This window comes from Artemia sp. Qi Xiang Cuo, chromosome 10, assembly GCF_049724085.1.
Source record: "Artemia sp. Qi Xiang Cuo chromosome 10, ASM4972408v1, whole genome shotgun sequence".
NCBI lineage: Eukaryota > Metazoa > Arthropoda > Branchiopoda > Anostraca > Artemiidae > Artemia > Artemia sp. Qi Xiang Cuo.
Window position 1 is genome coordinate 10,979,800 of NC_142803.1, and position 17,947 is coordinate 10,997,746.

A 17,947-nucleotide genomic window follows, 5' to 3' on the forward strand; every position below is an offset into this window, starting at 1 on the left:
TCAAGGGCTTCAGTAAGGTACATATGCCCTTACCTAAGGGCAGGCGAAAAGCCAGTTTTTTTTTTTGGCGGGGGGGGGGGGTGGGGGGACAACGCCAAACTCATTTTATTTTATAATTTGAATAAGAATTGCTCGGTAATTGAAGAAAATTTAGGATTTTAGGGGAGCCCGGACCCGAGGCCCGTCTGCTGCGTGCATCCCAGCCTAAGGGTCTTTAGGCTACGCAGGGTAGACAACCAATTCCCAGACAAATTGTCATTAATATTTGAGAAAAAAGTACTTTTCAGATGATTAAAACTTAACGAGAGCTTCAGGAGTTGCTTCTGGGTTGATTCCTAAGAGTATCATTTACGTAGCTCAGCTACAAATTTCTTTTAAATATTAAGAAGATTGATCTAGAAAGCAATTGTTTACCCTAAACTGTTATGTAATTACCTACCAAAAATTTATCCGTTATTGGAATGAGGGAAATCGGTCTCTAGGTTTATTCGAATATCGATTATTTACCCTTTTATGTACTACCTACTACAATTTTCATCCAACCTGACATAACCCACATTAAATTAAATACTACCTCTGGAATGATTCGGTCTATCAAATCAAACACTTCTTTCTGGATCTTCCGTCTTCTGATTGCATACACGCCGGCCTCTCTATTTAGGAATTTCACGTTCCTAAAAATTAAGTCTATTGCCAAACTGGCATATTAATAAAAAGCCAAACTTTTACTCTTTATGAAAAAGGAGCCGACGTTGAAAAATATAAAAACTGGGAGATAAAAGTTATAAAACATATTTTTAGTCAACCCAAAAAGGAAAAATTCCTTGAAACGTATCGTTCAAATTTGCGGTATGGTGGTCCGGTTTCTGAAACTTTTGGGTTGGTTACTATTTTTTACAATCGTGGTGCAAACAAGTGAGACTCGCGTGTTGTACAAATAAGACCGTTGGTTGACTGCCTCGCCACTGGACTAAGATGATTAGAAAATTACTTCTTAAGGGGGTTTAATTTGAGACCCTCCGGTCCAGTTCCTAAAAGTGGTAGTTCTATCACCTTTTTTGAGACTTTTGGTGCAAAACGGTGAGGCTTATGTGCTCTGTGAATGAGACTGTTGGAGTATATTTGCTACTCTGCTAAGATGATTAGACGTTTAGGTTTTAATGGCTTTACTCCTCATATTCACGATAGATATGTATTGATAATTATTATTATATATTTATTATTATATATTATATGGTATTATATATTATATGAATTGATAATTATTAGTATCATAATTATTATGTTGTTTTCGCTTAAATTCTGTTAGTAAGATTTGATTCCCCCCCCCCTTATCCCTTGTACTGTAATAATTGATTTTGGCAGGCAATTCGAGATGGTGTTATTGAGGCTTTTATTGATGAGGATGGCAAGTTTATGCAAAGTCGGGAAATTTCTGATGTTTACAGTACCCGCGAGCCGCAGATTAATTTTCATCAGAGAGTGAAATTTTGTTTGGACGTCCATAATCAGAGTATCAAAGCTATGCGATTCCCTCCTAAATCGTATAATAAAGATTTAGAGTCTGCTGAAGTAAGTAGCATTTCAATATTTCAGAGGCCGTTTTGAATAAAATTGCTTTCAACACAATCAGGTTATCGTAGCTATGCGATTCCCACCCAAATGATTTATTAAGTCGTTGGAATTAAAGTGAGCTACTGCAAGCTTTTCACAAGCCAGTATTATTAAATCCCGTTTAATTTTTTCGGCATTGACGTACTAAGGACATTAAACTAAAGGTATTTTTTTACCCCTGGACCCATCTTAGGTCTTTTCAAATCTTTAAACTGCAATTTTCTAAGATTTTTCTTTAATTGTTTCAAAATTATCAAGATATTTGGCCATTACATATTATTGTGAGTGTTGCTACGTTGAACCTTGAAAATAATTTGGAGAAACTAATTAGTCGAGGTTGACGATGCTTTTCGTTCATATATAATCAAACAATAAAAGTATGTCGATTCCATAAGATAACTATGTTTATCGTCAAAGGAAAATTAGTCCTACTTAAGCTGTTTGGTGTCATGGGTTTTAGCTGAGTTTTTGCACACGTTTCTTTTTCTTTTTATCTTGATTTCGTTGCTACTAAAAAACCATAACTGCAGATGAAGATTCTTTTTATTAAAAAGTTAATTCCTTATTTTTTCCTAGTTTTTTTTTTTTTTTGTTTAAAAAATATATTGCTGTGTAAGTTTCCACTCAGCTAATTCAAATTTTGAGTTATAGTTCTCACTGTCCTTGGTACTTCATCTTTGTAAATTTACAAGAATATTCCTTAAATTCAAGGTTAAAACCAAAAAATTAATGAAAACAACTTTTGCTTGTACTCAGCACCTAATAATTTCTTAGGTCTGGTTTGTCAAGACCACTCTCTATAAAGAAAATGTGGAAACTACCAAATGCCAGGACATTTTACCACCAGAGAACGGTGTCAATGCACCAGAGGGAATTAATACCAAAATCAGCTTTAAGCTTTCTTTTTAATACTCCTTATCTGTTTGTTTCTATAGGTCTGGTCGGAATGTTCTCTAAATGGGTTACCTTACCGCCCTTTTAAATTTTATTTAATTACCGTGCTTGCTACGTGCCAAAGGCGTACCCAGAATTTTTATACCGGGGGGGGGGGGGTATTTTTTGGTGAAGTTTTAGAAAACAAAACTTTAAAAACGCATCAAAAATTTGCATTTTATGCATTTTTTGTACCGTCTTTATGATTCAGAGAAAATTTTCGGGGGGAGGGAGTTCAAACCCAGAACTCCCTGGAAACGGTATTGCTATTTACACTTCTTGTAGGCAAATAAACGCTAAAGTTCGATCTCAATTTGTCTCAATTCTTTAAGAATGATTTCTGAAACACATAGGCTGTGTCATTAGAATCAGAATCTTTTTGAAAGCTCTTAAAAAACTTTAGAGTGAAGAGTGGGGTATTGAGAAGGGGGCAGTCTCCTCATATACGGAGTAATTTCTGTTTTACGTGTTAAGTGTTAATGTTGCTCCTTGCTTTAAGTAAAAAAAAAAACTTGTCTTTTATTTATTTAATTATCTTTAAGAACCAGAACCTGCCTCCAAATTTCGGCTGTATTTTGAGCCTAAAAACAAATTTAATTTTCATAGGTTCTCTGAGCAAAAAAAGGGCTATAAAATTATAATCACAGATTTTAAAAAATCAATTGGAAATTTTCAATATTTATGACTGTAGAGTGAGAAATTAGAGAATAGTTTGTTATTTTTTAGATAGATGGCATTGGCACTAATTGTATTTCATGCATTTCTGAGAAATGCATGAAATAATGCAAAGGAATTTAATCTGAAACGTCAAAATTTACGAAAAAACAAACTTAGAAAAAATAATTTACAAAAACATTGTATGATGGAAAATCTGATTGAAATTTTCATTTAGGCTTTGTGCTCTCAGCAAAACATGCGGTTTTATGGCAAGATTTCAGCTGTAACATGTATTGAAAGGACAATATACATAAGTCTTTGGGTTAGTAGTTTCACACCTGTCCATCCATTCAGACGACATTTTTTTGATTTTTTTTTTTTTTTTAGAGAAAGATTTAAACACATCAAAAGTATAATATATTTCCTATTTCCGCATTATTCTCAAGACATTTTTCAATCTGAAAAGAAATGGCCAGCCTATTTCAAAAATTTAATTTGGCATATGGCTAAAGCTGAATCTCAGCTACCGTATGATACCAGAAGTGTCGTCTTCCGATGAAAAATTTACAGCGCAGGACTGGGCAAAACTAAGCAAAAAAAGTATACCTTACCATACCTTACCATAAAGTATAAAAAGTATACCTTACCATAAATATCAGTTTTTTGTCATATTTCGGATCTCGAGCAAAGAAAAATTACTTTGTTCCTTAATTTCATTTATTATTCAATAAATGTATTATTTACTTGCAGTTTAATTTAAGTTAGGTTAGAAATATTTTATATTCTAGTCTGCCTCACAATAAAGCAAAATATTGTCTTTTACACTGTGCCGCTATTGTCTATTGTCTGTGCCGCTATTGTCTAAATATTTGATTCTATGTTTTCTTTTTTTTTCTTTTTTAGATAAGCAAAATGATACCAAATTTGTCGTCCTGTGTTGAAATGTGGATATTGTAAAGGGCTTTAGTTTACTTTACTTAGGGCTTTAGTTTTTAGTTTAGGGCTTTAGATTAGGATCAAAGTAGTCACTAGTAATTTTTCCCAGAATGTATAAGAAATGGAATAGAGAATATAGAAATAGTATAAGAAGAATGAAATAGTATAAGAAACAGGACTAAAAGAAAGATACCAAAAACTTGTACATGGAACATAAACCATAGTCATAAATATTATTTTTAAGTCATATTTTAAATCTTGAGCCAAGGAAAATTACACAGCTCCTTAGTTTAATTTATTATTCATTCAATTTATTATTTACATGCTGTTCAGTTTAAGTTTAATAAATATTTCTATATTGTAGTCTTCTTGACAAGAAAGGGGTTAATTAAACAAAACCCAATTTATTTTTTAACTGCAGTTAGTTCAAATATTTGATTGCATGTTGTTTTTTTTGTCTCTTTTTTAAAATTACTGTGGCAGCCTATTCCAAAAACTGTAACTTTTACTAAAAAAGAAGCTTTTCTAGTTTGTTTTCATTTATGTTCTTATTGGACCACTGAATTTTTTTTTCAATTTTATCCCATTATATTTATTTTCTATTACGAAACGCATTAAAGCTTTTTTACTCAGATAAAGAAATAGCAGATTCAAGTAGTTTGTAACTACGAATTATTTTTGCTAATCATATGACCAACTGTAAGTTATCAATCCGTCAAGTTAATGCAAGAAAATTGTTTTCTAAAGAAAGGCGTAAACTTAGCCTTAAAGTATTACGTGGTGGTATGTTGTGTCACCCGAACAAACATTTTTACTACTACTACTACTAACAACTCACCGCAGCACCATGCCGCCTGCACTAACACACCAGCACCATGCCAACACAGCTACGCACACTCATCTATCCCAATCTATTCAAAGCCTCCCTCTTTCCACACTCCCAGGAACTTCCCATTTCCCTTCTTTACCAATCTTTCTTTATGACATCCTCCCACCCCCGGCACAGACGACCTGCTTTCCGTTTAGCCCTAGACGGTTGGCCGAAAAGGACAATCTTCGGTAATCTGTCATCCGCAGAACGTGCCCTAGCCATCTCAACCTTTCTTTGCTTTTAACCCAAGAAAGCTGCATTGAACCACACTTTTTGTACAGCCTACTGTTCGAAGTACGGTCAGTCAGCCGGGTACCCAGAACAATCTATAGGCAATTTCTCTGGAAAATATCTAGCAAATCCTCATTCGCTTTTCGGAGCGTCCATGCTTCAGAGCCATATTTGACCACTGTCATCACTGTAGCTTCCAATATTCTAATCTTGGTTTGCAGTCTAGTCTTCCTGTTCTTCCAAACTTTTTTTAAATGTGAATAAAAAAAAAAATACTTTAACTGTGAACATTTTTGGTAGCGATGAATTTTTTTAGGGCCGTTAGGGATAAATATTTTGAGAAGAAGAGTGAAACTGTAATCAACTTTAGTCACCCCAGTACCATGCTCTTGATTTCACGAATCTTACAATTGCGCTCATGCCTACCTTTTCTTTTTTCATCATTGCTTTATTCAAGTAAAAATTTAGGGTAAAAAAGATATCCTGTCGATTGCTTGTTTGTGAGCAGTTGACTGAATTAGGGGACGATTTTTGGGAGGAAGAGTGGTCATTACACAAACACGATTTGGTGGGGGTGGGATAATAATGAAAACTAAAAAAAGTCATTCGATAATTTGACTAAGAAGTGTCCAGGAAGGGAAGAAAATTTGCAGTTTTAGGGGGAGGGTGCTTTTCTGAGAGTGAGTTTTTGTGGGGGGGGGGGACAACAGTAAAAAAAAACTTGATATTGAATGAGAAGTGCCCAGGACTTAGAGAAAATTTTGAATTTTAGGGGGAGGGAAGGGTGCTTTTTGGGAGGAAGTTTTTGTGGGGGAGGGACAATAGTTTAAATAAACTCTATAATTTGAATAAGAAGTGCCCAGTAATCGGAGAAATTTTGAATTTCAGGGGGAGGGGATGGTGCTGTTTTGGGAGGAAGTTTTTGTGGGGGAGGGATAACAGTAAAAAAAACTCGATAAATTGAATGAGAAGTACCCACGAAATTGAGAAAATTTGGAATTTCAGGGGGAAGGGGGGTGCTTTTTTGGAAGGAAGTTTTTGTAGGGAGGGATAATAGTAAAAATAAACTCGGTAATTTGAATAAGAAGTGCCCAGGAACTGGAGAAAATTTGGAATTTCAGGAGGAAGGGAGGGTGCATTTTTGGGAGGAATTTTTTGTGGGGGAATGACAATAGTAACGGAAAAAAATCGATAATTTAATAAGAAGTACCCAGGAATGAAGAAAATTTAAAATTTTAAGTGTGAATTCTGCAGCAATTAATTTACGTATGTTTGCTGGGAGGGAAAAGCCTAACAGAGAGCATTCCAATGCCCAGATTGCCAGACTCTCTGTGAGTATTCATATAATATAGCAGAGATTATTGGGGGGGGGGGGGGGGTAGAGCTTGTATGTAGTGCTCGTGGGTTGCTCCCTGTATAACAATTCGTAATAACAATTATTATTCAACTATAACAATAATAAGATAACGTAATAATGGTATTGTTGGTTATTTGCTTGTGAGGATTTGATAAAATTAAGGGGATGAATTTTTGGGATGAAGTGGAACTCTTAAATAGATGGCGTGTTTTTTGTTTGATCGAACATATGTGCAACAATCAATTTATGTTGTTTTGTGGAAATAGGGACAATTTATAAAGAGCTTGTAGAAGGTTGTAGGTATCTACGCCTTTACGGTTGGAATTCATTTTGAATGCTTCTTATTTTTCTAAACCTTACCGTTTCTAATTGTTCCTTTACAGAATGCCCCAACCCCTTTACTACGCTATGCTGTTTTACAGAATACCAAATTCATCCTCATGAATTATGTCAAAGTAGGATTACCGTATCAAGTTCCCTCAGTGCCAATTTGAAATGTTATTTTTTAGTCCAAAAGGTGTATACAAGGCTGTAGCCAGAATTTAATTTCAATGTGAACAGCGTTTAAAAGTCTATTTTTCAGGAGCGTCGAGAACGGGAACAGCAGGACATGGAGCTGGCAAGTGAAATGGCTGAAGAAGAAGACGAAGGCTATCCCTGAGTTTTTGGTTTCTCTTTTTTCACAATGTTCAATTATTCTTAATAAAATAGGAAAAGTCGCTACTATGAATGTTATTGTATACGGCTATTTGGTTTCAGTACTGGTTAGGTAAGCACAGTAGGCCACTATCTGTGGAAATATTTTTTTTTCAAGGGGGGGGGGCTGGCCCTCTCCTCCCCAACCCTTTGCGTAATATTTAAAGCACATTAATAAGAAGAAATTTAAAAGCGAAATTCTCTAATTTATTAAATTTTGAACGTGGTTCGCTGTCTAAAAGTTTCCCTTAGTTGTTATTGAAACATCTAATTGTTTTAAAGGGTTTTTTTCCGCTTTTGAACTTCAAAACTGGTTTAAATGTTAATGCAGGAACTAGTAGGAAAAAAAATTCACTTACAAAATCCCCAGGTTATTTCTTTATTTTATTTTGCTTTAATTTATTTATTAGAAAAAATAATTTGAAAAAATAGAAAAGAACTATTAGAAAAAATAAAACGAAGGTAAGCACAAAATCCCCAGCTTGTTACTTTATTTTTATCTTATTTATTTTTGTTTAGTTTTCTTTTATTTCTTTATTATTATTTTTTTTACTTGTTTATAGAAGAAAAAAAAGTCGATAAACTAGAAAAAAAACTGGTAGAAATAAACAAAGCGAAGATAAGCACAAAATTCCTAACTTATTTTTTTGTTTTTATCTTATTTATTTTAATTCTTTGTTTTATTTTAATTATTTTATTGAAAAAACTGTATAAAAGAACTAGTAGAAATAAACAAAACAAAGGTAAGCACAAAATTCCCAACTAATTTCTTTGTTTTTATCTTATTTATTTTTATTTCTTTGTTTTATTTTACTTATTTTATTGAAAAAACTGTATAAAAGAACTAGTAGAAATAAACAAAACAAAGGTAAGCACAAAATTCCCAACTTGTTTCTTTGTTTTTATCTTATTTATTTTTATTTCTTTGTTTTATTTTACTTATTTTATTGAAAAAACTGTATAAAAGAACTAGTAGAAATAAACAAAGCAAAGGCAAGCACAAAATTCCCAGCTATTTTTTGATTTTTATTTATTTATTTATTGTGTTAACTTTACTCGCTGTTCAAACAGTCTTGGTAGTGTTCCTAAATATCGAAATGTTTGGTTTTTTCCCTGTTCAAAAGGGAAGAGTCTGTTTAATTTTTTCTCTTTTGCTTGGTTTTGTCGCATGCTGTTGAAGTCTTGCTTCAACAGCAGTCTTGCTGCTGCTGCTGCTGTTGAGTCTTGGTTGTGCTTCCTCAATAGTTATTTTTCTCTATTTTTATATTTTTTTCTCTAGTTTGTTTACTAGTTTATGTTTTTTGCGTATTATTTGCCGTTTGAAAAGATCCCTTAGAAATTAAAAGATACACAATTAAAATTAAAGTATTAATTCAAATAATTTGCAAAGACAAAAGTAAAATCTCTCTTTTCTTCTGCTCTTTATGTGAGTCAAAATTTCCGCTATTTTCTAATTTTCGTTTTTCTAATATTTTCTAAGATGAATAAAAGTTATGAATTTAGACTGAGTAACTTCTTGCGATAACACCAGACCTTTTTCCTATGGCAAGAAAAATTCAACAACACATAGGTTAGCAAAACAAAGAAAAAACTAGACTTTTACAGTTGACTTTTTTATTTCTAAATTATAGTTTCTTTAATGCCAACTGTTTTAAATTTCAATTAATTGGTATTTCTAAAAATTTAAAATATTTTCCAATAAAACATGAAACCAAATATTTCGGGAACACCACCGGGATTCTTTTTGAAATTTCAGATTTTTTTTTTTTTTTAACGCCAAGCAAAATCACGTTATATAAAAGTAGTGAAGGAGTGTGGTTACCTTGGCTGTAGACTTGTTTCAATTGGAAAGTGGACAAGAAACATAGCTCTAATGTCAAGTAAAGGTAAAAGATCCCCTAGGAATTAAAAGATACACAATTAAAATTATTGATAGACAGGTGCTTACAGCCAAGGAGAATTTCCTCAAGAAATTGTAGATCGCTGCCGTGTACAGCTGAAAAAACTGGTCAGCTTCAAAGTTTCACAATTAGGGGAATCCCCAACCTTTGAAGAGTTTAAATATTCTAGTACTTGGACCATGACACCCGACGGTCAGAAATCGCTCGTAAAAAATTTTATACGACGTTAGTTAGATGCCAAACAAATTTCAAGCCGAGGATGGGTAGAAGGTAAGTAATGCTCAGAAGTGGCTTCCGCTTCTGAAAATTCGTCCTAACTGCCCCCGTAGCCCAAGGTACTTTCCCAATAGGTTTTAAGCACATCGATCAAACAAAAAAGTTTTATTACACAAGAAATTCCATAAACAGGTTTTTTTTCAGACTGCTACTAAAATGTCAAGATTTTTGTGGTTTGTCTAATCTTTTTGTTTTAAGTTTCACCTTAGTCTAGCATCTTGATTACAGTTTGGGTTTTACAGTGGTGGAGTCGAAATCATTGGTTCGGGGTCTACTCTGCCCCTCCAGGTAATAATTGAAAAACAGTGCCTAAAAAATACTTTTCTTTAGGCTTCAGAATTGGAAGAAAACCAGATGAAAAAAATAATAGAATGGTCACAAAATGAAGAATATAATTTCCCAAGCGCATTTCTGTTATCCCTCCCTCAATTTGCAACAGTTCTTGAATATCCAATCTGAATTTGAAGAAAATCAGATGAAAAAATAATAGAATGGTCACAAAATGAAGAACATAATTTCCCAAGCGCATTTCTGTTATCCCTCCCTCAATTTGCAACAGTTCTTGAATATCCAATCTGAATTTTTTTTTTCTTAGGATTAGAAACTGTCAGTGCCCGAAGTGTTTTGAGATTATTAGTAATATGAAGACCAAGCCACCGAAAAGAAGAGACAGGGAATAGAGGAAAACCACAGTTAAGGGGGAGACTCGCATTCGAATTGAACGAAATATATTCGCACTTATCAACGTTCAGCATAAGCCCAATCCGTCTGAACTGGTCTGAGATCCAGCTGAGAGAATGCGAGAGCTCAGTCCTAGAAAGACTGACAAGGAGAACATCGTCCGTATAAGCGAGATACGATACATCAATTCCATCAGAAATGAAAATGAAACCACTTGACTCTGTCTCACAATTTTAATTTTTAAAAGACCAAAACTTCACCGTAAAGAGCGAGGCGTTGAGGAGGGGACAGCCCATTTCATATACGGATTAGTTTCTGTTCGTTTTAATGTCGCTCCTTACTTTCAGTTAAAAAGACTTATTTTTTTTATTTAATACCAATAAGCGAAGGAAGCGTAGTTTCTTGCTACCTACTCCCCGCAGTTTAAGGGAGTCACACTCCCGGCAGGTACAATGGCCCTTGCGACAAGAAAATCCCCTCTTCTGCTCGCATATTAGTAAAATTGAATTATATTCAGATTATTAAATCTAGTTAAAAAGACAGTACGGTAATACTGCACCTTATATGAGTGAGTAAAAGTATCCAATGGTAAAATAGTCCATAAATATTAGTTTATTCATATTAATTTATTATTATTTCTTAATAATAAATATTATAATATACTTAATAATAAATATTATCATAAATATTAATTTATCGTTTCACTTATTGTTAAACTGACGGTCACTGCAATACATTGAAATTTATTCTAAATTTAATCCGGCTTAAAACTCATGTAGATGTTCATAGGTCTATGTATTGTTGAATTTTACTTGTCATTCGAAAAAGGTCTGGTTTTATCGCAAAAAATTACTGAGTCTAAATTCATAACCCTATTCATCTTAGAAAAAACATTGTCCCATAGGCATATTTGGATCCCTGTCCACCAGTGCGGACAGAAGCACTGTCCACAGATAGCGCCAATGGGTCCCTATTATGGCAAAATTCACTCTGCGTTGTTTTAATTTACTTTATACAGTTTAGTACTTTCTCCTAACGTAGCAAATGAACAAATAACGTCTACCTAAAAGATAATGCAGTAAGATGAAGTTTTACTGCATTAATTGGCAATAGCATTTGTATTCCTATGTTTGTGTATTTTCATTCAAAAAGTTGAAACAACGACAAACTTACTCCAACTCCTCTAGGATTTGAAAACACATTTCATCCCCTTTCCTCCCTCCTCGTAAATTTTTGCGAATTGACAACGTTGATGGCCTCAGCCTTACAGAAGGCTAACAATTATGCAGATTGTCTATCGATTTATTTGAACAGCATTCCCCTTACCAAGTTGAAAAGCAGGAAGTTTTACCCACATAAAAACTTAGGAATAAACTCTTAGAGAGCTTTTAGGGTGATATCTTCAGTTTATTTATTTAATATTTGTTAACTATTCATTAATAATGTCAACTAATTTATTTATTTAGTTTAATTAGCTAGTTGAATTTAATTTAATTCAAGATACTTTAATTCAATAAAAATTAGAATTAATTATATTAATTAATTATTTAATTTTAAAATATTAATTTAATAGTTTGTCTATTTTAAACCTTTAAATCGCAGGTGCAGTGTCTTGAAATATTGGCTGTCGATTAAATACGTCAACTCTATTTTGCTTACAAAGAGCCAATTTGAAAAAAAATATATATATAATCCCACCGCTAGAATTTGATAGTACAAGTCTAAATTTTGCAGTCTATTAGTGTTCATAATTTCCAAGTTATAGTATGAATTCGCATTTTTCACACGCACATTCTACAAAGGTTCCAAGAAAGAAAGTATTGAAAGTTTATTGAAGACTAAAAAAAATATCTTTTTTGGGGATTTTCAGTTGGAATTCGCTGTAAATTTCAAAATATTTTTTAATGCAACTTGGTAAGGGGAATGCTGTTCAAATAAATCGATAGAAAATCTGCATAATTTTTGGCCTTCTGTAAGGCTGAGGCCATCAACGTTGTCAATTCGCAAAAATTTACGAGGAGGGAGGAAAGGGGATGAAACGTGTTTTTCAAATCCTAGAGGAGTTGGAGTAAGTTTGTCGTTGATTCAACTTTTTGAATGAAAATACACAAACATAGGAATACAAATGCTATTGCCAATTAAATTTACCTAATAAATGTTATTTTCAAATTCAAGGGAGTGGGTGGTCAAAATTTTAGGGGGGGGGGAGCTACATATATAAGATTATTTAATATTTAGTCATATCTAGTGTACTTGTATCTGAAAATGAATATAGCCTTTAGTTTAAACATACTAGTCACTTAAAGCCCGACAACACCCAACGCAACAGTCTAGAGGGCAATGAAATCAGAATCACATGAAACTCAGATATTTGGTTTCTGAAAAACCCAAAATTTGGGTTAAAAAAGATGGGTAGGGGGATTATCATTAAAATAAATTGATGGACTGAGGCCATCAGTGGTGTCAATTCAGAAAAAAATGGTGAGAGGTAAAATTACCCAGAACAAGGCAATATTTATGTCAAACTACTGGTTGTAATTGACCAAACAAACATGAAACAGATACTAAGAATAATACCAAGAGGTGAGAACAATAATGCACCAAATACCTCTAATTCTTGCTTAAAAAAGAGCCATATTTCAATTTAAAATACATTCAAACCCGTGGATTTTTCGATTCTAATTACATCCATCATTCCTATGATGTGGGAAGTTTAGAATTTGAGACTTGAATTTGAGCTTATTTATTTGAGATTTTTTTAAGGCTTTTACAATTTTTAGCTCTTTTTTTTTCATTGGACTTTAAAAGTAGAAACAAAAATATTTTCAATGTTTTTGACATCTTTATTGATAATGAATCAAATTAAAGGTTTCTAGCTCTATTGAATTAATTAAATCTTAACGGACAGTTGTGATCATCTCCTCCTTGATCCCTTTAGAGTTTTACTTCTCAACCTTTGTTTAGAATCCTTGATGGTAGTTTGGGTGGCTCCTCCTAGAGATTCTATGAAAATTATACTTCTCAACAATGCACGTAAAATAACTCTGATTCGATGTCTTCTAGTCGGAAATAGTTCCTTCTATACAAAATTCCACAAAATTTATTTTACAAGTTTAAATTTTGTGAATTTTCCATAAATCATTATCTCAAAATTTATATTATCTGTCTTAACTATATGCCTGCTTCTCAAGCATGCTGGCTTCGATGGCTTCGATGATATTCTTGGGTTCGAATTGATCTCCATTATGTTAAATGATAATAACAGAACTCATAGCAGTATTGAAATGGACAACAACCCTCTTCTGGAGGAAGCAACAGAAATGGACATTGGGTTCCTTTCAAGCTTAATCCGTTCTTTCCGAAATTTATTTTTCCTTTTATGTAGGATAGTACTTTCACTTTATTTCGCAAATTTCCAAATAACATTTAGCCAAAACGTAGTGCAGTAATATTAAAAGTGAAAATGTAAAAACTCAGGACAAATCTTTACAGAGCTGTCAGAGTGGCATCTGCCTACGTTATTTCATTTTCAACTTCTAAAACAAATAAAAAAAATCTAAGGGCAATGATTATCTATTCAAAGACCCATATCGATTATCGTTTTCGAACAAAGACCCCCTATTTTCCAATACATGCTATGACTATTATCACTTCCATGTCTCATTAGCGCCACGTCATTTATCCTTCCATGGATTTTTAAAGCTCCATTTGATCTTTCTATGGGATTTTTAGAGACCCACTTATAAAGTGTATCTAAGAAATGATCATAACATGAATCTTTGCCAATGTCTAAAGTATGACAGTGGAGGTGCTTATTTAAACCAGGACAACATAGTATGGAGAGATCATTGAAATCAGAAATACTAAAATCAGTCACAAACTTTGGGACTTCACCTCCATTACAAATCCATTTCGAAATAAAATCTATAACTCTTCTTTTGTGACATTGACTTTCGAAAGTAAAGAAAATACATTCAAGGATGTCGAAAGCTTTGACCTCCTTTGGTGGGATGTAATAGCTAATTTCAACATATCCACGCATATAAAAACCTCCACACGAATTCGACACATTGAAACTCTGAATGACGGTTTCAGCAATTTCTTCTTTGATTCCCAGAAAATTATACTTCTCAACAATGTAAGTAAAATGTTCCCTATTCAATGTTTTATAGTTAGGAACAGTTCCTTCATTATAAAATTCAGTAATTGTGCTCATAGTCTCAAAATGTACATCGTCTGCCTGAACAGAGTGTGTATGCTCCTCAAGCGTGTCGGATTCAAGCATGACCTGAAACACATCACTTATAGCTGATAAAATAATCTTCTTGGCTTCAACTTGACCTCCGTTGCATTCAATGATAATCAGAGGACTCTCTGTCTTATTTAAATTATTTGAAAAAAACTATGTTTTCTAAAGAGTTAAAGAGGCTGAGTTACAAGGTCGAACCTTAAAACGTAGAGGGATTAGGAGGCACAGTTGGGGGGGCTGCCGCCCCCAAACCCCCGCTTTCGCAGCCTTTAAATAAATAAAAAAAATTTTAAACTGAAAGTAAGGAGCGACATTAAATCTTAAAACGAACAGAAATTATTCCGTATATGAAAGAGGCTGTGCCCTCCTCAACGCCTCGCTCTTTACGCTAAAGTTTGACTTTCTCACAACTCTTTTTTTAAACAGTAAAAACTTTAGCGTAAAGAGCGAGGCGTTGAGGAGGGCACAGCCTCTTTCATATACGGAATAATTTCTGTTCGTTTTAAGATTTAATGTCGCTCCTTACTTTCAGTTTAAAATTTTTTTTTTATTTATTTAAAGGCTGCGAAAGCGGGGGGTTTGGGGGCGGCAGCCCCCCAACTGTGCCTCCTAATCCCTGTACGTTTTAAGGTTCGACCTTGTAACTCAGCCTCTTTAACTCTTTAGAAAACGTAGTTTTTTTCAAATAATTTCTGCACGTTTTTGTACAGTTTATTACTTATTATTGCTTGACTAACTGTTAGCTGATCGTGTCAGGAGTTAAAGTTGGGGGGCTGCCGCCGCCCAAACCCCCCGCTCTTGAACATTCTTGTGTTAAGGCTTTTAATTCCTGAATACTCAAATCACGTCGTACAGGGTGCCTCCTAATCCCTGTACGTTTTAAGGTTCGAACTTGTGACTCAGCCTCTTTAACAGCCCCCCCAACTGTGCCTCCTAATCCCTGTACGTTTTAAGGGTTGACCTTGTAACTCAGCCTCTTTAACTCTTTAGAAAACGTAGTTTTTTTTTAAATACTACACAGAAACAGGTCAGACAAGCTTTGTTATGAAAATTGACGCGCAGATATTTTCATAACAAAGCATGTCTAACCTGTTTATCTGTATTATTTGAAAAAAACTAAGGTTTTTTGTAAATGTAAATTCGGGGGATAATTTTTTCGGTCTGAAAATATCAAAAGGCCCTAACAGGTCGAATTCTGCTTCGAATGAGTCCTCATTCAACCGGATCCGTTGCCAACTGTGGCCTGTAGGCGTGGCTAAGAAAAAAAAAGAAATGATGAATTTTAAGTGGCTATATTTGATTTTTTGAAAACAGGGAAGGAGTGATCGGATTGAACTGAAATTTCGAAGATAAGCTCCCGGGCCCTAGGAAAGCTCAACCTCTAAATTTCAGCCCAATCAGACAACGTTAAAGGGGGGCTGTGGTGGGAGGGTCGAAACTTCCGGCCCAGTTTACCCCATGAAGATAAAGTCGGAGGAGGATGAAATTTTGCAAGTTTCTTAGTTTGAGCTTGGGCTACAAAATGCAATTACAGCCGTCTCTCTGCGACCTCTAGGACCTGAAATCGCTTAACATTGTGGTGGGTCGCCTCTTTATAGAGGCACAAGTGTGCCTCCTTGATTGGCCAAAAATTTCATGAAAGAAGTGGAACTCATATCTGTAAATAAACAAAAAATAAGGTTGCATGATGGCTAATAGTAGTTTTCTGTAACCAATTTGTAGGAAGACAGTCAGTCATGATATCCCATTTAGCTAAATTCAAATATAGCTAACTCATAGGGGTATAAAATTGACCATCTGAAACAGTTTTCTAGTGCTTCCTAAGTAAAGAGCCGTGTACCTGGAATGTTGTTTACCCCATTTGAATGAAAAATGTGCTTTTAGAAACTTTGAAAGGAACTAATTAGATTGGAAATCAGAAATGTTACCACCTTTTTCTTGGGGTTGAGGGTGATTGGTTGGCAGTCATCCCGGAAATGGGGCACAAACTTTTCTTCCTGGCAAGTTTGAAACTTAAAGTGGCAAGCTGTTGAGCCAAGAGGAATTCAATATGCAATAAATCACCACAAGGCACGCCCCCTCTCTCAAAAAGAGACTAAAAGGGATCATAAAATATCCCTCCTTCGGTGCGCTAAGGAAACACCCCACAGAAGGAAAAAAAAATGTTTGCTTAAAGTAGGGCCCTAATGAAGGCCAATAAACATTTCCACGTTTCAAACGCTATTTGAATTTTCAAAAAAAATTTGAAACGAATTTTAACAATAGTTGTACTATAAAATATTACATATATGTTTGTCAACTATGATGTACCTAATATCTTTTGGCCTACAGCAATGTTCCTCTCAACATTCCCTGATAGTTTCAACTTAATACCGTAAACCTTTCCAGAGATATTATAGTTATAGTTCTTTGACAACCGAATGCATTTAGTAGGCCTATCTTTGGATTTAGTTAAAGATCCTCCTTAACTTTCAATTTCCGCTTCATACCATTACCGGCTCATGAGATATCGCCAATATGCGATATCTCATGTTTTACTTAGGCAGCACTAAATGTGCTGCCTAAGCCAAGTGGAACTCAAAATGCAATAAATTACCCCAGGACATGCCCCCCAAAGGAAACTAAAAGGGGCTATAAACCATCTTTCGCTCGGCTTGGAAAAATTGTATCCTTAATTCTTTGTGCTAAGCAATAAAAATGGTTGCTTCAAGTAGGTCCCTAATAAAGGCCAAAAACCGTTTCCCATGGCCACTTCGTATAGAAGGCGTAACTGTATAAACTTTAGAGCGGAATCATTCGATCGGAATCATTCGATGCCCTATCTAATGACGGAAAGGGACTAGAAGACAACCCGCTCCCTCCCCCGAGTCCTTTTCTACTATCTGAACCCTCACATTATATTGAATTGCAATTTTGAGATAGTCATTTTGCAATTTGAGATGGTCATTTTGCAATTTGAGATGGTCATTTTGCTCACAACCATTGTACGGTCTAACAAGTAAGCTCTCAGGATTGACATCTACTTCACAGTCACAGGGGCAATGGTCTTTATTTATAACTAATTTGAAAAAACTTTTTCCACATAATAGGTTTTTCAAAGACAAATAATGAGCTGCATTAAACCAAAACTAGGAAAAAATAAATTCAATCTCCCAAGCATAAAACTACCACAAATCAAGGTCAATACATAAATGAAACCCAAAACGAACAAAAATTACAATAAATAACCGGGTCAAACTCAAAGTGAGCAAAAATCAACATGAGTAGGGCTGAATTAAAAATCAATTCGGTGAAAGTGAGTAAAAGTGTTGAACGATTGTCTATCATCCATCCTAGGGTAGAAATAACGCTGATAGGCATAGATTTCCCTGGCCCGCCAAAAAATTGATTCATAGATTTATAACTGTCCACAACTCAACTTTGCAAGGATCCTGGCCTACCAGAGGTCGGAGGAGCATGAAGATCCCAAGTCCGTAAAATGAGGAGGGTTGGGCGATGGGTTTGCGACCTATCCCCCAAAATTCCAAATTGCAAAAGAAACATCG

General features: G+C 34.4%; 1 protein-coding gene across 1 annotated transcript in view; it reads left to right on the plus strand.

Annotated features, from left to right (window-relative positions):
* LOC148947460 (putative 26S proteasome non-ATPase regulatory subunit 3) overlaps nt 1–7,322 on the plus strand; it is a 21,384-nt gene extending 14,062 nt beyond the window's left edge. Inside the window, exons 2-3 of the mRNA XM_089095891.1 lie at nt 1,366–1,572; nt 7,183–7,322. Coding sequence (XP_088952017.1) covers nt 1,366–1,572; nt 7,183–7,260 — 285 coding nt within the window. The 3' untranslated portion in view covers nt 7,261–7,322. The remainder of the gene's footprint in view (nt 1–1,365; nt 1,573–7,182) is intronic.
* The last annotated feature ends 10,625 nt before the right edge of the window (nt 7,323–17,947 follow it).